Source organism: Palaemon carinicauda, chromosome 33 (genome assembly GCF_036898095.1).
Source record: "Palaemon carinicauda isolate YSFRI2023 chromosome 33, ASM3689809v2, whole genome shotgun sequence".
Taxonomy (NCBI): Eukaryota; Metazoa; Arthropoda; class Malacostraca; order Decapoda; family Palaemonidae; genus Palaemon; species Palaemon carinicauda.
The window spans coordinates 16,129,690-16,153,689 of NC_090757.1; the positions used below are offsets into that span (position 1 = coordinate 16,129,690).

Genomic DNA, 24,000 nt, shown 5'->3' on the forward strand with positions numbered 1-24,000 from the left:
CTCTCTCCTCTAAGGCCCAAATCACCACAACACCCCCTTTCCTGGTCATGTACTCGTACCTTTCTTCCCTTGCATGACCTGACACCAGGATGACCCTCTCCAACTGCCATATTCACACAATACACAATTCTCATGAGGGAAATAATCTAAATAAATTTCTTAATAATTCAAGTTTAATATAATTACGAAATGTAGTATAGTTAAGGGGTCATTAACTAAAAATTATTCATTCCGTATATTTTATTCATGCTGATACCAAGAATTAAGGCCAAATCAATAATTAAGGACTCAGTTTTTCGAGTTCCTTAGATTCAGAAAATTGTTTCTAGTTACTCATTAATAAAAGGAGCATTTGTTCAAGTTCATGGATTGCTGAAATTTCCAACAGTATCTATTTATTCAGGTAACTTATAAGTGTTCAGTGTTATTCCAAGAATAGTTTCAATTTCACGAAAACCAAGCAAATATTAGTACAATTTCAATATGTTATGATGCACCAGGTCTAGAAATATGGTATTTGAATAAGAAATATTTCGCCTTTTCAGCCATTCTTATGGGCGTATATTTTTGTCATCTTTTATTCGCAATTTTTGGCTTATTTGAGAGTCCTAATATTATACAATTAAGGTTATAAATGTGCGTATGTCGTGATAGCAGTTATGGGATTTGAAGCTTTAATTTTGACAATTTAGCATCAAATTACCATTATCACACATTTTGGGTTTAGATAACAGACTATCAAGGGTCCGAGCCATTCTTGAGGGGAAGAAAAAATAATTATATCAAGATCTTAATGTTTATGATCTTCGTTCTCAATTTGATGAAATTCTTACCAGGCTTATCTAGAATTTCTTTTTCAACGATAAACAAATCCGAGCCTTTCTTGAGGGGAAGAAAAAATAATTATATCAAGATGTTAATGGTTATGATCTTCGTTCTCAATTTGATGAAATTCTTACCAGGCTTATCTAGAATTTCTTTTTCAACAATAAACAAATTGTAGAGTAATTGATCTTGTAAATTTCCCGGTCCTTATAAACAGACGAGCTCTTGCATTACTGCAGCCTGTATTCAATACGTTTTCTCTCAGAAACAAATAAATGAGAGAGTTTTCGAAGACCATAAGAAGTACAGCTAATATATCTTGTATGGTATGAGCTTCATGCGAGTAAAATAACCCATACATAGCTGGTATCTGTGAACAGAAAAGACGTGCCCCTTAAAGACAGAGATGATCATTTGGGAAAACAAAAGGAATTTCATACTTTAAACATTTATGAGTAAGGCAGTTTTTTTTTTCTTTACCAATATATAACTATTATTCCGAATTGATACATTTGTCAAACCTATAACAGATCATTCGGTTGTATACCCTACGACGTTCACCAGTCATTACTTATAGGGAGTCCAAGATGCCCATTCTCCTCCTTTACATTCCTTTTTACTTCGCGACCGAATCCAGGAAAGAATAAAAACCCTTATTCCCATCTCGGTTCCCTCTATAGACAGAAAATGTACACGGTAATAACAAGCCTTTGATTCTCCGTTATCAAATTTTCTATGGAAATTAAGCCTTGAAAATACAAAAGACATCTTGTTTTCCCCCGAAAATAAATGCTAAGAACTACTTTTTAGTTCTCATAGCCCAAATGGTCCATCTTACTTTAAGAGCTTTGTTTGCCTTTGGCGGAGGAAAGAAATCGGTTGCTATGTGCTTTTCTTTATCCACCCTTTTTACCCATATAACGGGCTATAAACATAGGCTACTTAGCTCGATTCGGTTCTAAAAGCAATCTAACAAAACGAGGCTTATCCTTCTTAGAACATAGGGGATTGAAAGAAATTCGAAAGGAAACCCAGTGAAGAGATACACTCGGTACATCAGTTGGCCGATACATGTTTATACAATACCAGAGTATTTAGGCGACATTAGGCTGGAGGTGCAGGGGAGTCACAGCCACTGAACATAAGAAGCCTTCTGCATAACTAACACTACGAATAGTTATCCGTTGTATATAATTTCACGCATTACAGAAGGCACAACCCTTTCAGGGCCCTATCCTTCGAGTCAAGAGTATCTTTTGACTCGGTTTCCTTTCTAATTTATCTTATTCTCCGATGTTCCAAGGATAGGCTGTTTCGCTAAGGAGTATAGGGTGCTATACGTGATTCAAGTTGCCGTTGGAAATAAGTCACGGCCTCTTTATAACCTTCTAAGGTTTTGACTTCTAAAATTTCTATTTTGCAGCAGTGGGCAGTGCCCTCAACAATAAAGTCTCGAAAAATAAGTACAATACAGAGTACATTTATATATGAATGTAGTACGTGATAAGGTGTTTTAAGGTTTAAAGGCCACTCATGAATGGCAGGGGCAGGGGACAGTGACATTGCCCTACAGAGCAGGACAATGCCCTAGAGTCTGACCATATATCCATATGATTCAGTGCCCAAAACGCCTCTCCACCCAAGCTATGACCAAGAAGGGCCAGGCACTGGCTACTGATGACTCGGCAGATAGACCTATAGGCTACCCGAACCCCCATCCTTAGCTCACAAGTATGGTGAGGTTGTAGCGCCCAAAGAAACTAACGAGTTTGAGCAAGACTCGAAACCCAGTCTAGTGATCACCAGTCAGGGACGCTACCATATCGGCCACCACAACAGGGAGTGTGAGCCCAGGTGGCTAAATCAAGACTCAATCCATTTATTCCTGACTAAAAATCAAGACCGTCACCAGTGGGAAATATTATCTAAGGTTATTTGTCCTATACATTTATATATCTATGTATATCGTGGTGTTAATGGTTATGTTCACAGCTGGCAATCTGAGGTTCTACGTTCGAATCTCGGATCGGACAAGGGGGGAACAGAAGGGGGCGTTCCTAAAAATTGATAATGCCTCTATTCACCTATAAATCATTGAGCTGGCCAATCTCCTCCTTTTAATAATAATAATAACCTAGTCATCGTGTACCCGTGTTTTAGTAGACTGTTGTGTGCCGAAGAGAGAGAGAGAGAGAGAGAGAGAGAGAGAGAGAGAGAGAGAGAGAGAGAGAGAGAGGGAGAGAGAGAGCACTGAATCACAAGTTTTATATCTCGGTCAAAAATATTTGCATTCATTCAAAACAGGAGCGCATAGAAGATATAACTCCTCCGGTGGGGATGAAATCCATCAAATAATATTCTCTCTCTCTCTCTCTCTCTCTCTCTCTCTCTCTCTCTCTCTCTCTCTCTCTCTCTCTCTCTCTCACACACACAAACACGGTGATTTACTCCACCTGTTAGACAGCGACAACGAGTCTCAGGTAACAGGTATCTAAACGACTACAAAACAATCTTCCATTTAGTATATGGTAAGCTACCTTCGTCCAGGTTAAATAAATATGGAATTTGAATGTGAAAAACTATAGCATGGAAAAGTTTGATGTGCTTGGTTTAATTCTTTACTACATTAAGCTTCACCTGCACTCAAAAGTTAGGTTAGAATTCTGACTACTAAACAAAAACATCTTCGAGGTAATTTCAATATACTGCAATTATCAATTTTCATCCAAATATTAGAGCCCACTGCATTTTAAAGTCTATTTGCATTTCAAACTTAAGCGTAACTAGAGAGAGACAGAGACTAAACTTTGCAACTTGCGTAGGAATCTTGAATGTTTTGTTGGGAAACAATACTATGAGCTATGTAAATACACTGTATTTCATAATACAGACCAAATGAAAAGAATTATGGCTTTCAAGCTGAAAATTTCGTTCTCCGACGAGTCAATTTTTGGGAATGCAGTGATTAATACCCAAATATTCATAAATATACCTAAACTTACCCCCAGGGATTTGAATGAAAAAAAAATTACCAGAAACCCCTAATTTTTAAAACAATGGGCTACCGGTCATATGTAAATAACTTTAGTATACACATAACTTTTAGAAAAACTGGTCGCCAATTAAAATCGAATTACCTTTAAGCGCACAGTTCTTGGGAGAATATGTTCCTTGTGTAAAGACACAAGCAAGTCCAGATGAATGTAGTGACGACAGCTTGTTATGGTGGTTATTGTTCATCAGACCTTGAAGATGATCAGACGAGATTTGAAATTAATGAAAAGGGAATGAAGAAATGAATGCAACCTAAAGGCCGAGTGAGGTCAAAGACTTAGGGTAGAAAAGAACAATATTAATCGCGAAGATTAGTACGAGAACAGGTAACAATGTTTCTAACAGGTTAAAATTACTCATATGGTAATAAACTAAACAAAATTTCATCCTTAATACTAAATTACAAAGGTGTACACAGAGAACAAGAGAAGATGCATAAGGGGCGTTCTTGAAGAAATTGAAAGAATGAGCAGAAAGGGTGGAATTGAAGAAAATATCACAAAAATATGTAACGTTGAATTTTCTGTTGACGAGGACGACGGAAACAACCCAGCAAAAATTAGATATACGAACATAGAAATACCACTAGAAGATTATTGATACCATATGCGAATGAATCTGTAATAAGCAAAATACTTGGCCCAATAAAAACACAAAGAACTTCATGAAACGAAGGATAAATCTTACGGGATCTTCTACGAAGAAGAGCCAATACCAGAGAGACTAATTGAATGAACGATATTCCTTCTGGTGTCGTAAGTAGGTGTGTTATCAACAACAAAGGATGAATGCATTGTTGGAGAAATTTCAATAGATGAAGACTGCAGAGTTATATGCCACAAAGTAATTTGCCCCAAATATGTTGACTCACAAATAAAACCCCATATAGCAGATAGAAGAAAAAAAATAACATTAAAGTTATCGAAAGAAAACATTCCAAAATCAAAATGTTAAATTATGACAAAGTATCCAGTCACCTTGACAATGCTCACCCGAGTAATTCTGAATAGGATGTAGCTTGCAATGGATTGTTAAGAGCTGATAGGAGAGTCTATTGACTTGATGCTGAAAAGGCCTTTGATGATGCAAATTCCCCCAAAGGTTGTTTACATCACATTAAATTTGATCGAACGAGTATTTTTCGTAGTGGTTGAAGGTGAGCGAGCAGATCTCCTTACGCTAGCCATGGTACACCTGTAATTGTGGCAAGGTGCAAGGTGTTGCAGGGAGTATGAGTCCAGGAGGCTACATCAAGACTCCATCCATCTAATCCAGAGTAAAACTCAAGACCGTCACCAGTGTTAAATATTATCTCAGGTTATTTGTCCTATATATGAATTGATGAATGGAATCATCCAGGATAAATAACTATCATTGCTTGATTTGACACGGGTTCCTTGTTTTGATTTCCTCCGACTCCCTAGGTAGTCTAACTTCCAAGACACAGCTCCAACTGTTTCCTCATAAATGACCCCACTTTTTTTCTTATTATATTCTTTTCTTGTGTCTGTCTGAACCGCGCAAGTTATGGGTACTGCATTGCTTCTTCCATCGTTAAAACAAAAATACACTGGAATTCATTACACGAATGAATTTAAGTGGAACAACCTAATATTTGCAAAAGAGGAAGAGCTGGTGATACCAATGACTAGCGACAAGTTCTTTTTCGAAGCTACAAACATTGGCCATCCATTTATTAACCATAGAATATGTGAGCACATTAAAAGACAGATCAATAGACAGAATGTGTGGCAAAAAAAGAATGTGTGGAAAAAAAGTCAACAAAAGATGCCCCAGGTAAGAAGAAAAGAAAGAAGAGGAAGGATAAGAATTCTTGGGAGGGAAATGCAAATCGGCCACAGTCGTGGAAGCCATGTGAGGGCCAGGTTCTACTGGATTTCAAGTGAAGAAAGATCTATGTTGAAATTTGAAATTGAAAGCAATGATGCCCCTACATCAATAAAAAGATAAAGAAAAAGGTCTTGCCTTGGTAGACAGCCCAGTATAAAAAAAATGAGAATGATACAATATGCTGCATACGGGACATCAGTGCTGAAAAAGAGCAAAGCGCCTCTAATGATGGACTGCTGAGCAAGATTAACATGACTGTACTGGGAAGGCGAAGTAACAGGAGCTCCTAGAGATTTCGGAGAAAGATCTAAAGCCAGCGCAGGATTGTCATCCACATCAGATAAATATAATTCAGCATAGCTTAAAAGAAGCTAAGTGGCTCGCAATGGAGAGCAACCATGTGTGACAAACTCTATAATGACAAGGGATGTGGTGAAATCCTGCACTACCAAAGGGGCAAAGGACAAAAATATTCTAAGCAATATTGGAATGAATGAATACTATGACTCTATGGCCGGGAATCCAAGACATTGGGATCTCACCCTGTGTAGGCCATATGGGAGTGAGGGATCTCGCTCTAGTAGTAGCATAGAGGAGGGAACATTTGAAGAATGGGAGAGAGTGAGGAAGGTTTAGGAGGACCTTGTTAGTGGGGGGGGAGAGAACGAGAGGAAAGCAGAAAAATCAAATGGCGAGATTAAGGTGAAGAATGGTATGGAGAGAGGAGGTTAGGTGGAAGAGGATAACTTTGATAGAGGGTATTAGAGAGGGTGCATTGGAGAGGGTGCATCAAGCAACTGACCCCTGAAGGCAGGGATAACGGTGGGAAAGAAGAGAAGATAACAGCCACATTCATAGATGCACTAAAGGAAGGCATATTTGGTAGGAGACTAAGTATGAACCGACAAATTATCAGAGCAGGAGAGCAACAACGGGAGATATACCTCGAAAGGTAAGGTATTGGCGAGAATATGCTGCAACGTAAAGAGACTAAGGCAAAAATAGAAACTGCATTACTCACAGTGTCCTCCTAATAAAAGACACTGTTTAGGTCATCCTTTCTACCGGGTATGGTCAAATTATAGGCAGCTCTTTTTTGGGTGAGCAGAAAAAAGAAAGCTAGATAACAAATCATGAATTGACTAGCCAAATGTGGACCATTTTGGAGCTAGTAACAGTATAGATGTACAATGGTGTAAGAAGACAACAAAATTGAAAACTTCAACGGGCTCCAATGGTATAATAGCAGCTGATTTTAGGGAGGCAACAGACTATATGATAGTGGAAGATATACAATAAAACCCTAAACTCCAAAAAGGCTAATAGAGATTGGATTAAGGGTAGGACAACCCTGCTGCCCAAATTGATGTCGTTTGCAAGGCCAGGGAATTTAAGCCTAAAACTATAACCTTTGTGCTAAGAGCTTGGCAGAGTACATACCCTCCTCAGTATGACAAAAGGGCTTCAAGTCCAGGGCGAGTGTAAGCAGCAATTTATTATTATATGGAGAAATTATCAAAAGGCTAAATGTGAGAAGAGGCTTTAAATACCATTTATTGACTTAAAGGAGGTTTTGATATTAGCCATCCAGCGCTCTTGGAGACCTTAAAAGGAGCTTTAATAGACTCCACACAGTAACTCCAAAATCTAGACAAGTGTATCAGTATAAATATAGCTGGGATTAGAGTGGATATCGTATGAGGCCTCATGCTAAGTTATTCACTGCCTCCTTCCATTGCTCCTGTTTATGCATCCGCGAAACTCCTTGGTGATGCAAAGGCAATGCTTAGGGGATAAGTGATTAAGTTCTTGGTGTTCACCGATGATGTTGATGGGGGCAGAAATGAGCGATGGAATAAAAGCAGCTACTAAGATACTCTTTGATGGAGAAAGAGTAGGCTGGCCAGGGCATCAGCCACCCATTGAGATACTACTGCTAAAGAGTTATGGTCTTTTGACTGGCCAGATGGTACTACATTGGATCCTTCTCTCTGGTTACGGTTCGTTTTCCTTTTGCCTACACACATCCACACTGAATAGTCTGGCCTATTCTTTACATATGCTCCTCTGTCCTCATACACCTGACATCACAGATTACCTAACAATTCTTCTTCACTCACGGGGTTACTGCACTAATTGTTCAGTGGCCACTTTCCTCTTGGTAAGGGTAGAAGAGACTCTTTAGCTATGGTAAGCTGCTCTTCTAGGAGAAGGACACTCCAAAATCAAACCATTGTTCTCTAGTCTTGGGTAGTGCCATAGCCTCTGTACCATGGTCTTCCGCTGTCTTGGGTTAGAGTTCTCTTGCTTGAGGGTACAATCGAGCACACTATTCTATTTTATTTCTCTTCTTCTTGTTTTGTTAAAGTTTTTATAGTTTATATAAGAGATATTTATTTTAATCTTATTACTCTTCTTGAAATATTCTATTTTCCTTGTTTCCTTTCCTCACTAGCTTATTTTCCCTGTTGGAGCCTTTGGGCTTGTAGCATCTAGCTTTTTCAACTAGGGTTGTAGCTCAGCTAGTAATAATAATAATAATAATAAAAGAAGTTAAGAGATTAAACCCCGTCTAGGAGTGTGCCACAATAGGTTTCATCAACGATCGATCAAGAATGACATGGTACGTAGCTCCCTGTTCCTTCAGTTATAGAAATGACAACATCCCAGCCATAAGTCCCAATAGATTCTTCAAGTCTCTTAAGAAATGAAGTTGGTCTTGTAGCCAATGTGAACGGTAGAAAGTTGATATGAAAAGCCCGAATAGAGCTGGGTAACTTGCAAGGGTCAACGTTTAAACCCCAGCAGAAGTTCTGGTTCATGAAAACTGTGCGTTCATGAACATTCCATAACTAAATAGGGAAGACTGGCTCAATTCTTCGCCTTCGTTGGCCATGACCTCTCACTCTTCCAATATAATAGGTTTGGAAATGTGAAACAAGATTTTGCGGAAAATCATCTTCAGGTAATTCTTCAAAGCCGTCAATGGGATTATCGATGGGAAGGAAAGCAACCATAGACAAGCATCTCATTTTTAAGCTAAAATCATAGTCATGGCGATATTGCTGTTTCAAACCTATTGTTACAACTTGTTTGTAAATATTTTGTGAGAGGTAAAATAGGTAACAGGTAACATCTGAACTATAAGCTATTGATGGTAGCTTTTCCAGAGTCCATCATCACAGTGTCTGGTTTAACATTATGCACGAGTTCTTTTAGCGAAGTAATTAGTCTATTGAAAGTATTCTCTGTCGTATTTGGAAGCTAGGCGGACATTCTCGGAACAATAATGCTCGTCTTGAATATGCAGTAAATAATTTGGCTAAACTTATTGCATCTAAAGCTTCAATTCTAAGCACTTTTGCGGTCATCTATACAAGCGTCTGTTGCAAATTTTAGAATTCTTTCTGTAACACGTTTGTCACTTTCAAACTGTAGAAACTTCAAACCGTTCTCAGTGTTGCTGTATGTATATATATATATATATATATATAGGAGGTACACTATCTTCTTGTCTCCAACGTCTGATACTACGACTCAACAATAATTACTATCATTAGCAGCAGTATAATTTGCATCGAAATAGTATCTAATCACAACCAATTCTAAAACTATATTTTGGCTTCTGTTGCAGGTCAATTTATCTTGATATTTTCACTATTAAAATTATGAGCTTTCTTCGTATAAAATAATTGTTACTTAATAATGTCCTTTTTCGTACAAGACAATTATTATTTGTAGCTATGAGTATTGATTAAAGAGTAAAAAAAATAATATAATTTAATATTTAGTGTATTCACGGGATGTTTTATCATTATTGCATGAACATTGCTACTACTGCCCCCTTAATTAATAAAAACAAAATCCCCATTAGGCGATAGTCCCTGCCACAATTAAGTTTATTCGTACGTGCGTATGTACGCACGGCCATAAGCGCTACCATAAAACCCATGGGGTTTCACGCTCAAATTACATTACCAAAATCACCCTAATTTCGAACACTTTCCACGATGAATCATGCCACCAGCGGATAAGAACTGAGGTGTCGAAATCTTGGGAACTTGTCGGGAACTCGGTAAAATCCCCTGTACGCCATGCTACGAACGCGACGGCGTCCGGTCAGCCGATTAAGGAGAGTGATGGGTGCTTCAGGATAAAGAAAAATGAGAGAGAGAGAGAGAGAGAGAGAGAGAGAGAGAGAGAGAGAGAGAGAGAGAGAGAGAGGCGTGCGACATTCTTCAAGCGGAAATGAAGATAACAAATTATTTATATGCGCTCTCTCACTGTCTGTTTAGATATCTATCTGCATTCTACTGTTCAGTTTCACTGTTTAACTGTCAAGAATCTTAAATTCTAATAAACATGACAGAATGAAAAAGTTATTTTCACGCATCTTTGCTGTGACGAAAACACTGTTAAGTCGGGATTTTAAAGATCGATATCTTATTATTCATCAGTAAGTTTCTTATTTCCTCTCAAGTGGAAGGCATTAAGCATGCAGTCAATTTGTTTATCATAATAAAGGGGAAGTTATTTTTTTCCTGGCAATAGGGTTCAGTTATTATATTCCTTAAGGTACTAAGACAATTTCTTTTTCGGCATTATTTTAATGACACTTCGACGGATTAACAATTCTCTCTCTCCTCTCTCTCCTCTCTCTCTCTCTCTCTCTCTCTCTCTCTCTCTCTCTCTCTCTCTCTCTCTCCATATTTTACTTCATATTGAACACCACAAATGTAAATCAATAAAGAAGAGGAAGCGGTAGTTGTTAAACCTAACTTTTTCCCTGGTGCTATTTCGTTCAAACCTCCAACGTCGAGATATAGAGGGGGATGACAATAAACACTATTAAACAGACGGGGGGTGATAAACATAACAAAGTTACGGTTACGCGTCTAAGAGGAAATGCAAACGGAAGAATTCAGAACAGTTCATAACTGAAATCTTTCGTCACTTTAATGGCTTCCCATTCAAAACTTCCTATTTTCATTAGCTTTTTTTCTTTAGTGTCTTCAAGAAAACATGAAAGAAAATGCCACAAAGAATGAAATATGCGTGACAATTCAGATGCATTTGTTTCACAAACATCATTCTAGAAAGAACCGGATTTAAAGGCCATGCGTGTGTGCGTTTGCAAGATTTGGTTAAGGACAATAGTGCTTGGCGTTCGAACGTGGCAGAGAGAGAGAGAGAGAGAGAGAGAGAGAGAGAGAGAGAGAGATTTGCGTAGATATTCTACCACGCGTGTAGGTGATAATCCAACCACTTGCATACAAAGATTCTTACGCAATGCTTTTGTAGCTATGTGGATACTGCAGTTGTGTGGGTTGCCAAAGGGTGGGAGAGGGTAGGTGGGCAATTGTGGGGTTGGGGAGGGAGAATGACTGTTGGGGATGAGGCTGGCCAGGATAAAAAGGGGAAATCGATATGCAATGAAGATGAAGAAAGTCTGCATAGAATAAAACACATTTCGTCCTGTTTAATCTTCATTTGATTTTTCCCCTGAAAAGAATTTCTTTTCCTAATTATTTTCTTTACTTCGTAAGTTATGTGCCTTTCATTGGAATCAGTATATTGGTTCTCAGGACTATTTATTCGTCTCTCTCTCTCTCTCTCTCTCTCTCTCTCTCTCTCTCTCTCTCTCGTTTTTATTGCTTATTAACGCTGCCGTCTGTGTTCGTTTCTAGAAGCTGACCATATCAAATCAAGGCCCATTCTCCGCTAGCCAAAGTAATAGCGTCCCTTATAATTTGCCATCTTTAAAGTTCTGTCAGGTAAGTATAAAAAGTATATCGTAGACGCCCACATGCTTAAAGTGTGTTGTAGAGATTTCACTGGCGATTAGATGAGCTCTCCGAAAGACCAAAGTGGTCGAAACTTTGAGAAAAAGCAATAGCTTTTTCGCTCATATGATCGTTGTGTTACCCCAACATTGCCAGGAGACTGGCGACACACCCGCACCCTCATCAACTAACCTCGATATAGAGATTTTTGTCCTCCTTTCGTCATTAGCGTCGTTTGGGAGAGCCATTCATTTCTGTTTCGCGTTTTAAATTGTCCTTTACTTATTATGAAAACCTTCATTCGTTTAACCATCGTTAAATGAGTGTGATTTTTCATGCATTATCTTGCACTGGCTTCAAGCTTTCCTGTTGTCCTTAAGCGCATGCGTTTCCACCCTCACACCATGACGTCAGCAATCGATGTGACGCATTGATTCCGTCATATATTCCAGCCAATCCGGTGAAGGCTCGTGCAGCGCTATTGGCCAATGTGGTAGTGACGATGTGTGACGTATAATGACGTATCCCTTACGTCAACAATATATACTTGGGACCAGATGTTGAGAGCAGTTATCTTGTTGTGAAGACGGTCGACATCGGTTGTGGGTGTGTGTCAGTCGTGGCTTGAGGTTGTGTTAAGGCATTATACTAGAACTACTCATCTATACAGTGTCCCCTCTAGTTCTCTAGATGAGGGACCTTTGGTACGAGACCTACCTGGACCTGGATCAGATCACCGACGCGGGGGTGTCCACCGCCGGACTGGGTGACCTGGCCTTCCCCCACTTGACCACAAGTCACGTGACTTTTCCATCTCCACCTGTGACCACGACACCTTCACCTCCAGTTCCATCTCTGGCACCGTTCAAATTCTCACCAGCTTCTCCAGACACACCTTTCAACTTAGGCCACAGCTCAGGTGAGAGACGCGATGTGACAGAAATCGCGAGCAACCGACCCAGCTCCTTCCCCGTGTGCTTGACAGCCAGCAATTTGGTTCCTATCTCCCCTCGGACAATGTACTTCAGAACAAACCCCTCCTTTACACAGACAAGTCTGGTTTTTGGCCTCCCCTAAGAACCAGTTCTCTTGTGCCCACGAATCCTGTTCTCCAAAGTAACGCTCACAGAAAGGAGTGAATGTTCAACAGTCCTTGGGCCCCTTGTCATAAAAAAAAAAAAAGTTTAGAAAAAAAATGCCAATTGTCTGACAGGGGTTTATTCTCAAGTTTTGTGCCAGAACCCAAAGAAATGTGTCTCATCCTGTCTTGCATTTCTTCCTTTATTTTTTCTTATCTCCAAACAATTCGGCTTAAAGGATGTTTTGCTGCTAGCACTTCTCTTATCAGTGTTTAGATGTCAATATTAATTTTTAGAGATGTAATTGTATCATTATTGTGCCTATTTCTATTATTATTATTTTGATGTTCATAAAGACCAGTGTGAAAGTTTGTAAAGAAAAAAAAGTGAATTTAAAGACATTTTTTTTACTCGGAGTGCATAAACTGTACAAGTTAAGAAATCTGTTAATATTTCAAGAAAAATAAAGCCAGGTTTGAATTTTTCAAGTGGAGACATTTTCAGACGAGTTAAAACGATACGATACTTTCTCGCATATATTGAACTTCGAAGCGCCCCCGTCATGATTTCGTATACTTTAGCCTCTAAAGGAACACGATGTTCCAAAACCTCGTGCCATGTTGCCCTTCAGAAGAACCAGCAGGTGGGGCGTTGTTTTTATAGGATTTCGAATCAAGGGAGGTCATCTCCTGCAGAAGCTCTTATACTTATTTTATCTTGCATATATACCGACAGTTAACAGACAGTTACACCACTGATAAATCCGTCATTAGGAAACAAATCTGCATAAATCTCTCTCTCTCTCTCTCTCTCTCTCTCTCTCTCTCTCTCTCTCTCTGTGCATTTCCTTCCTTGAAAAAAAGATCCTTCAGGTCACCTACTTCAGTACCACAATTTCATGCTAAACTTTTCTTTTTCCTTAAATGTTCACGATTGTCGAAATTATAATAGATATTCGTGAAACTGGTTTTAAATTGGCGGCAATGTAATGTTTTAAACTGCTTCTACCTTTGGTCGACAAGATTTGAAAAGTAAATCTCTTTCGAAAGCCACCCATGAAGATAGGTCAAAAGCACTTAAATTACTTGTTATGCCCATGTCCATTAAAATATCTACCGGGCATAAGGAATTTGTGATCCTGAAGTAGGAGCTTCAAAATAAGAGTAGGTAAGGTAAGCTGAGGGTGGGAGTAAGGGTGGGGGAGGATAAGGGCATGGAACTACGGCCTGGTTATTCGCCCGAGAGGGGGGAGGGTGGCCTGTACTTAAAGCTGACCTCACCTTATCTTTTGAAGCGTCACGCGTCCGTATCTGTTGGAAGGGAAACAAGAGGTTGTTGGTTGCTCGTTATGCCAACCTTGTAACATCTTCCAGGGCAGAAATGGTAAAAACAAATTGTAAAACTTTTCTATGTCATTTGGGGATCGGATTCTGTTCAAGTGCATGTGGAAAATTATGGTTTGAATAAGGAATACTAACAAGTACAAAAAAATTCATGTTTGTTTTACATGACCAACGGTAAGGATTTAAAGATACATTGCCGCATGATTAAGCACCCAAGGATGAAAATTAAGATTTAACTTATAAGTATTCGATTTAACGAGCATGTTCCAATTGAAAGGAAAATTTGACAGAAATGTTCTGGTCTGTTAAGGAAAGCTAAGGATGGGGGTCATACGCTCTAGTGACCTGCTGCGTGAATACGGACCCTATCAAAATTGCATAACATGTGTTGATGTTCTTCTGGCTGTCCCCTTCAACCCTGCACGCAATTTCCAAGTTCTAGTCGACAGTCACTTGTTGCAATATTCTGAGGGAGAGTCAGGATGGATAGATGTTTTCGAGAAGAATATTTGGGTAGCCCTGCCTGATAGGTTGATGGTAATATTCAATTGGTTAAGCTGTAAATGTTCTATATTCCCTGTTTTGTTCAGTGTATAATTTATATGTTTTCTGTCCCTCGTAGGTTATTGCACTTGGTTTTAAAGTAACTGTTAAATTGTATACTTAGACAAATTCACGTGAATGCAACAAGTCTTCTCTCTCTCTCTCTCTCTCTCTCTCTCTCTCTCTCTCTCTCTCTCTCTCTCAGATTTTCCCTTCTTGTATTTTCTTATCCCCCTAACCGAAGGTAGGTTTATGTTCGTGACAATTATGAAGGTCTTAATAATTCCCCTCATCTTGGCCATGTTTTCCAACTTGGGCGTTCATCAAAGTTTCAATGTTTTCGTAAAGGAGATCAGGGAAGACGGATCTCTCTCTCTCTCTCTCTCTCTCTCTCTCTCTCTCTCTCAAAGAAGAAGAAGAAGAAGAAGAAGTTCAACATTCCAGTGCTTGGTTAGCACATATCGCTCTTTAAACCTTCTGCCGTAAGTCGATACAAGCGTCCATGCTGTCGACGACCATATGTGACGTCATGAATGACGTCAGTAAAACGTCAATACTTCCTCCCTCGCCCATGACGTCATGAATCAGGCTGGACTCTGAATAAATATAGACGACGCTTTTGTTCATTGTGAATATGTTCGTCTGTCATTCTTCTTTTTTCTTTCCGCTCGTTTAAGTTCGCGTTAAATAATCTGATCCAGGACAATACCCTCAGCCTGTGTCAAAAGCAAATCTCGGATTTGCTAGGCTCGAAAAGAGGGGAATTTTTCCCTGCTGTGTTGGTAGCCTTGAGGAGGTATTGATGCAACCGGCACTGGTGACGTCACACCTTGCAACACACTCACGGACACACGACGATATCCATGCTGTCACGAACTCTCCAGACTTGTAAAGGCTTCTCACGAATTATTGCATGTCAAGTAGTTTATTTCTATTACAAAACAGAATTGCTGTTACAAATTCTTTGTCGTTCTTCGAGATACATGTGGAATATGGCTTTGTTGCCTCTGAAATTGCCTTGCAATCATATTGCCACTTCACTGTATAGTTAACCATTTTATTTCATTCTGTAAACATATTTTCATAAGGCAACATCGTATATAATGTTAATAATGTCACTGCCTTCAATGATAATTAAATATTAAAAAAAGTATGAAAACACTGCAAGCAAAACTGTGACGTTTCATGACGTAGCACCAACAATGGGACCGGCTTTCAGCGACTACATCCTTGCACCAAATACGGCCGATGTTAAGAAAATACATTTTTTTTTCTTTTACGTTAGTCAAGTAACTAAAAATTATTATTAACCTAAATATTATTATAATCGTTATTTGAGCTATTTAAAGTTTGCAAGTTACCCGTTTAGTTCAAATTGTCATGTGATCAATAATCATTTTAATCTTTATTACGTTTTTTGACAAATCTATAGCCCACATATATTCTTTAGGAACGAGTTTCCACACTGGTCATAATGGTCATGTGAGGTAATAAGAATATTATTAGTAAATGTGTGACATATTTTCTTGAAGTTATTAATTTACTCACTCATTATTATTTGAATTTTAAGTTTATAAAGAAATTGCATCACTGAAGAGATGAATAGCCTACGTGTATTTCATAAAGTTTATAATATATACTATATGTAAATACATATATATGCAGTATACAGTAGATATATATATATATATATATATATATATATATATATATATATATATATATATATTATATAATATATATATATATACATATCATATATTTTATATATACACATATATACAGTATATGCTGCATAGATACATGTACACAAAATATTGTATATATACACATACATATATATTCACATACACACACTATATATATATATATATATATATATATATACATATATATATAAAGTTTTATATCTAAAAGAGCTGTAAGTCATTAAGAACCTGACCTGTCAACCACTGCAAACGACCCCCTCCTCTCCCTTTCCCTCCCCTCCTCCCTTCCTACCTTCCTACAAGCTCACCAAACTCTAAATCTGGCGAAAACAAAAGTCTCTCCAGGCCTTTAATTATTCCCGTCCATCCATATAGATCCAAGGAATTTCAACCGGCTCTTCTGAAACAGTTTTATTCCTTTTATTGACAACATTAATTTCAAAGATTTCAGCAATTATTTTTCCCTTTTTTTATTAACATTCTCCATATGTTATGTTGAAGTTCTTTTTCTCCTATAAACTAGATATTTATAATTTCCAAGTCATCTATACTTTTCAGTTTTAATAAACATATTTTAACCAAATTCTCTCATATTTATTAATCATATTGAAATATTGATTTTACGACCTACAAAAAGATATCAGTATATAGCATAACCATTTTGACCAACAGAAAATGACTTTTGAATTTTAAATCTGCCTATATTAACCGTTAATACTGAACCCGATGTAATATTGGAGAATCCGCAAAAAAAAAAAAATAAAAAAAAAATATATATATATATATATATATATATATATATAATCCCTTATAATTATCAATATTTCTTATTTGCAGTGTAGGCCTGTGATGTTGATATTAACTTATTGAACTTAAAATCTTTATTATTTGATAACATTGTGGAAATTTTCTTAATATCTCCAGTTGTAGAACTATGTTCAAGTTTGCAATAAATTACAAACTACCCATAATTATAATAAATATACAGTTTTTGGGAGCTAAGAGACTTATTCTCAAGTACGCAACATTTCCAATTTTGACCTTGTGCATTGCATTCCAGGTTACTACCAAATACGACAAAGGCCATTTCATGAAGTTACCACTTTTATCGTTATTATTACCGACACTGCTTTTGTGGATGAAGCATCAAAACAGATTTTCCATATTTAATCTTAATCATTTACTCCCTTCTATAAGGTTTTGCAGGTATCACCTATAATTTCCAGTCACGTTATTGAAGAATTTAAAGAATATCTGCGTCATCGCAAGTTATAATCACGATATTAGACCAAAGAAGACCGACACGCTCTTGAAGAACACTAACTGAAGATTGAACACTATTGGGAGAGCGCGCACTATGCATACAGGGGAAATGGAAGAATGAAAGTAAATATAGTAGGGAAAATAAGAATTGTTTAGACTCCATACTAATGAGATTAAAGTTTAAACCCTTGAACGACCAGAAAGACGGTTCTTAGCATGAGTCAGAATCTCACTCTCTCTCTCTCTCTCTCTCTCTCTCTCTCTCTCTCTCTCTCTCTCTCATACCGTCGTCTCCGCAGAATCTCGTGTTCCAATCTTGTAGTTATCTCCAGGTTCATCCGAAGGTCCTTAGATAAAATAGCAATATAGAAGATCAATATTCGATTGCACGTTGCACGAGAGAGGCAGACAGACAGTCAGTCAGACTGACTATTCCTTCCTTTTCCCTTTTTGTGTTCAGTTCCAGCAATATCTTTTCATTTTAAATCGTTTGCTAATTTCAGAGCTTCTATTGCTTGTCAATATTTTTGACAAAAATTTCAAAATATTTTGGTATCATGTGCATATTGCTCTTCATTTACACTGAAACTGTAGTATTATGATTAAGGCTGGGCAACTTAAATAGTTTACTTTTTAAACTGTTCTGCAGCATCGAAAGGAATATCGGAGTACAGGTTAAGTAAAGCAGTAATGCCTCTCATTGTATTGGTGATAATAGTTCTGTCTTGCGAGTTTTTATTTCTAGGTACAGTAGGCTTAAGCTTCATTTTGTATCACGAGGAGACATTTCTTATTTATTGCAGGTCTCTGTTAGTTGGGCAAAGTCCTGGGGTTTAAAAACAAAGAGGCCTCCTACTCCCTTCAACATCTCGCTCAATTTAGGGTCAGGATTCGAGCTGGCATAAAGCTGGATTAATCTAGACCAATCAAATCAATTACTTATGGAGTAACGTTCAGATTTATTATATAATATAAACGTTCATCATTTTGGCATTAAGGTTTTATTAAAACACCATATGACAACAAGAGAGATCCATAACACAAACATGATCATCAGCAACAATGGCAATAACGTCAAACGGTGAAGAATTGCAATGCGATATTATCCATAGATCTTGAACTTCCTATTCAGACAATTTTAGCCTGAAATTTATTGCTTTTTAGCATGCAACATTACCTCGCCTCTCTCCAGGTCTTACTGCAAATGGTTATTGAACTTTGTGTCCAAAATTCGGTTGAATTTTTTCATTCAACCTTAGTATGACGCATGAATATGCAGTGTATTATGATTATCAGTAGTAGTAGTAGTAGTAGTAGTAGTAGTAGTAGTAGTAGTAGTAGTAGTAGTAGTAGTGATAATCATAATACGCTAAAAATCCAAGTGTCATACCAAGATTGAATGAAAAAATTCGTCCAAATTTTTGATAAAGTATTAATTCAGTAGGTTTCTAAAAGTATGATCCAGTACCCGAAGCCTCACTTCCATCTTATGATTGTCATTACCATTACTCTCCAGAATGACTCTAGTTCAGTATGACCTACTTAAAACTACTGCCATCCTTATGGTGTAAATCCAACACAATGTAGTCGGAAATCTAAGGATATAATTCCTAAAATCGCACCTGCAAAAATTAGGTCACATAGGTCTCTTATCGTTCGGTAATCCTCACCGTTTTGGAGAACTTTCATTCTACTGGGTAGGAGTAACGGGCTGCAAAAAAAGAAAAAAAAAAAGAAAGGAACCACTTGTTTCTACGTCGATGGTCGAGAACAGTATGAGAGAGAGAGAACGAGAATTTTATGCGAAGAGCTTCTCATAACAAACTTGTCAAAAAACTGGTCGAATGTTGTCAGCCCTAGTTTTTTGGCCAACGCCTACTTTCGCTCTCTCTCTCTCTCTCTCTCTCTCTCTCTCTCTCTCACAGAGTAGATCAGACCTAAGATATCATCCATAAATATACTTACTGTATACAAGATATTTTTAATTTAACTCTTGGTATTAAGAGCATATAAAAGACGAATATTTGCAGAAAATCTCGCTACCTGTCACAAAAAAAAAAATTGAGGTGACCATACACCTTAAAGGAAAGGGTGCAAGGCTCGATACTAGCAATATAGATAAGAAGTCTCTGAGTGTCTATTCGAACCAAATACAATGTTTTAGAACTAAGCTACATCCTTCAAATTTCTTATTTCGAGAGAGAGAGAGAGAGAGAGAGAGAGAGAGAGAGAGAGAGTGATGGGGGAGGATCTCCAGCGAAAGTGATCTCTTGCACAAAAGTTGCGTAATTTAGCTAGAAGAAAGATCCTAGAACCGGTACAATGTCTGTTGTTGTCGTGTTTGATTTTATCAGTATCTGAACATTAATTCTATCCTGATCTTTGGAGATCATTTCCTGTGGAACTTTACATAATCCTTTCTTTTGAAATGTTTTTTCTCTGTTTTCGTGTTTTATTTAGTTTTCCCTTTGTCACTTCACAGCATTTCAGTGCATTAAGAATATAATATATACACATAATATTTACATATATATATATAATATATATATATATATATATATATCTATATCTATATATATATATATATATATATACACACACACAAATACACGGGTGTAGTAAATTGTTAAGGCCATTAGTGTGGGATATAGGTGAATATTAACGAGGGTACGGTTTCCTTCATATTTTCGAACCTTGAAATGAAAAATAAATGTATTCATAATTTATCAATGGTAAGGAAAATAAATCATTATTTATTTTCTTTCCATTTTTAGCAAAAAATTGTGGATTACCAAAAAAATTCTTTTAACATCCCACTAAATTTCTAATGCAATTGCCTCGCTTATCGATTAAGTGTGCTCACTTTTGGGAAAAAAAAAAAACATGGTCTCAATTTGACACATTCATTAGTCACAGCCTTTATTATTATTGAGTATTTATTTTTCCTAGATGAATACAAGGGAGTGGCAACAAAGAATGCCAAGAAGCTCTGTCAGACTGTGGTCTGCATGGGATTCATTTCTTTTGTGAAAGTAAGCGGGACAAATTTTGTATGTAGGACTCATACGAGAAATAGAGAATTGGTCTTTCTTATTTTGCCGTTGAATCTCTCTCTCTCTCTCTCTCTCTCTCTCTCTCTCTCTCTCTCCACCAAGCGCACCTGTTAGCGAGTTGCTGTGTCAGTCATCCCGTCGCTCGCAACCCTGGATTGAATCATGTTTAGGTTAATGAGTCCAGGTACACGGTTTCGCAGCAGCAGTGGATTCTTAGGGAGTTCTACACTAGAAGGCTGTCAGAGCAGTTCCCGTTAACTGTCGTAGGAGGGGACACAGCAGCGACTTTCATATCTCAAGTTCCTCGAGCGCGTCAATGCAGTCTTCACGGCGCTGTTTAACCCCTCTTTCGTCTAGTTAAAAATTTGCTGGGTACGCCATGTAGATCATGCGGGCGTTATGTCAGCACGGGCTCTTGCTGCTCAAGGAGTAGCCCTGACATTTTAAGGTAACGCTTCATAAATGCCATCATCTTGAGCTTTTGAAAAACGTCCTAATGACGCGATCGACATCTTTAAATGGTACACTTAAACAAATAAATGTAATTCTATAAAAGGCAAATATGTCATAGTACCATTGCGTTTTTCGTGCCCAAGGGAAAACCAAACCTTCATTGTATGAGAGACACAAGGAAATCGATGCTAATACGAAAGACTGTTTTATTCATTAAAATCCCCATTATTTTCCCCACGAAATGAACCTTGGAACTGCTGTTACAGGAAAGCTACTGGAATTCCAGATCCTCGTCGCTAATTGATTTTGTTGATCTCTCCGTCCGATGATTCCTTATTGATCATTTTCTATAGATGATTTTTCCGTGAAAACGCGATGTCAAAGACGTTCGAACAATATGCAAGATGCTTACAGACTTTTCAAACCACAATCGAAATTTTGGACCTCATTAGAAAGTTAAAAAAGGGACCACTGTGACGTGGAGTATCCATATGAATTTGTATGCTGATCCATTTATTTATTCTCTCTCTCTCTCTCTCTCTCTCTCTCTCTCTCTCTCTCCAGCTTCTAGTTTCATAATAAAAATAGGTAACTACAAGAACATTTACATCTTATTCTACATGACAGAGGATTTAGTTATCTTAAATTCTAAAAACGCACGTCGAAGCAATCAGTTCAGTAACCCAAGACTCTTCAAAGGAAGCGAGTCTTGTTGAAAATTTTTGTTCTGTGTACCCAGGATGGGAGTTATCACGAAGGTTTAAGCCTGTGGTAAAACCTACGGGATTTAAATTATCTTTTCAGCACCATCATTCGAGGTGTCCTTTGGGTGTAAAAAATGTGCTTGCAATAAAATACGTAAGAAACATTACTTGGCTAGAAAGAAGTAGAAACGCATCTTTCCGGTTAAAGGAACGGATTTAAAGGTTTCTGGAAGTAACTTGAGAGGATTACTGCAATGGAAAATGCATTAGAGGAGTGCTCTCCATGTTGCAAGAGGCCTAATAGGCTGAACTTAAGGAAGCGCTGATGAGGGCCAGTAATCTGAAATACTCGAAGATGCAAAAGAAACTAATGGATATATACATACATACATACATACATATATATATATATATATATATATATATATTATATAATACACCAAAATATGTATTCACGTGAGCAGGAATAAGAGATGACTTATACCTCGTCCCCTAACCTGAAAAAAAAAAAAGTTATAACCAAACAATTTCTTTCAACTCATTTTTCATCGTAGCACGGAGAACAGACCATCTATTTTTCACAGAGAGACAATGGATTTAAAAGGCCGCATTTCTCGCCATTCCGAACTGATGGGACAGAGGTGGTAAAGTACGTGGAGCAGTACTGTACCCAGGCTGCTATGTGGATGTGGATGTGGATGCGGATCTCCCTCTCCCTCTCTCTCTCCTCTCCCCTCGACGGCGTTCGGCAAAAGTTTCTCTTTAAACAATCCCGCTATATTACGATTGGATGGTTGAAGGTAGAGCCTCGATCCTTCTCCTTTATGAAGCTTCCCTTCTGGAACAGCTCTGGAAGAGAGACAGAGAGATGGGGGGTGGGTAGAGAGAGAGAGAGAGAGAGAGACAGAGCGAGAGAGAGAGACCACCACACTCTACGGTGGTCGCTTGCGGAAGGCGTGGTGTATGTCTACCGCTAAGGGCACGCGCATAATCAGTTGCTCGTCAGACATAACCTGTGGCTGGGGTCCCGATAGTGGCTGGACCTTATCCTTGTTTGCTTCGTTTCTTTTATGTAGCTGTAGAGTGCTTTTATTTTTTTTTATCGCTTCATGCTGTACAGTGCGTTGTTTAGTACCTCACGCAGCTCGTTTTTTTATGTATACCGCTCTAGTACACTTTGTACTCAGGGAAATGGTTTGATCTGCTATGTAGAACCCCCACCGTGTGCTGTAACAAACAACACTCGCTTCCTCCACCCACTGTAGAGTAGACAGATTTAGTCCGTCAATTAATCAAAATTAGATCGTACATCCGGAGGCTAGACACAGCCGGAAGGAAGGGTTCGTTTTACCTTCGTGTATAAATCTTTGGAAAACATCTGAACGTCGAGAATCGCGGTTCCGACATACACAGCAAAAGGAGGTCATGCGGCGGACACTCAAACAGGTTGTCATCGGACTCCAAACTGGACGAGTTGCCTTTTTCAAGAAACGTTAACTTATCTAATTTTTTTAATTAGTGTGACCTCATAAATTATTTAGAGATAAAAAGAGCTTTTCAATTTTGCTCTTCAAAAACTAAACGTTATCAAAATGACGTGTGCGAAGATAAATGGCTGTCGGAAAAGACTGTAACCTTCCAAGGGCGCAAGTTTCTCGAGTCCATCCCAGGTTTTAAAGAAGAGGAAGTCAGGAAGCCACCGGGATCAATTGAGCGCCGTGTTTTCAAGTTACCTATTCAGCCTGGTGAGTAATCTGCCTTTATTTATCTACTTTTCCTCACACTTGACCCGGTGAAGTGAATGCACCAGAGAGGATTATCGAGTACAGTATTCGTTCAACGTGAAGCGTAGAGGATAATATAGAAATTTAGAGAAGTACTAAAAAGACTTTTAACGCATAACACTCAATGGAACTTATTTTTCATTTTTTTTAATCATTTCATTAGTGGCATTAATTTTCATCCGTACATCATCAATAGTTGAGCTATGTACATTCCAAGATATTAACTCTTTAAGAGAGAGAGAGAGAGAGAGAGAGAGAGAGAGAGAGAGAGAGAGAGTTGGGGGCGGGGACAGAGGGTGGATCGACAGCAGGGAAGTTGATAACAATAATAATAATAACTGTTTGTATGCCAAAGATACGTTGCTTGGAAATGTAGCACGGATAGCCACATCGCTTCCACCTGTCGATTAAAACAAGTTGGAGACTACCTTTACAACAACTCTGAATCAAACTGTTCGAGGATAGGATAAAATCTCTCTCTCTCTCTCTCTCTCTCTCTCTCTCTCTCTCTCTCTGTGTGTGTGTGTGTTGGGAGAGCATCATGTACAAGGCCACC

At 38.1% G+C, this 24,000-nt stretch overlaps 1 protein-coding gene across 1 annotated transcript in view; it reads left to right on the forward strand.

The window, feature by feature from the left end:
- The first annotated feature begins 12,096 nt into the window (after nt 1–12,096).
- LOC137625864 (nuclear receptor subfamily 4 group A member 2-like) overlaps nt 12,097–24,000 on the forward strand; it is a 49,121-nt gene continuing 37,217 nt past the window's right edge. The window contains exon 1 of the mRNA XM_068356789.1: nt 12,097–12,432. Within this exon, the coding sequence (XP_068212890.1) occupies nt 12,204–12,432 (229 nt within the window). The 5' untranslated portion in view covers nt 12,097–12,203. The remainder of the gene's footprint in view (nt 12,433–24,000) is intronic.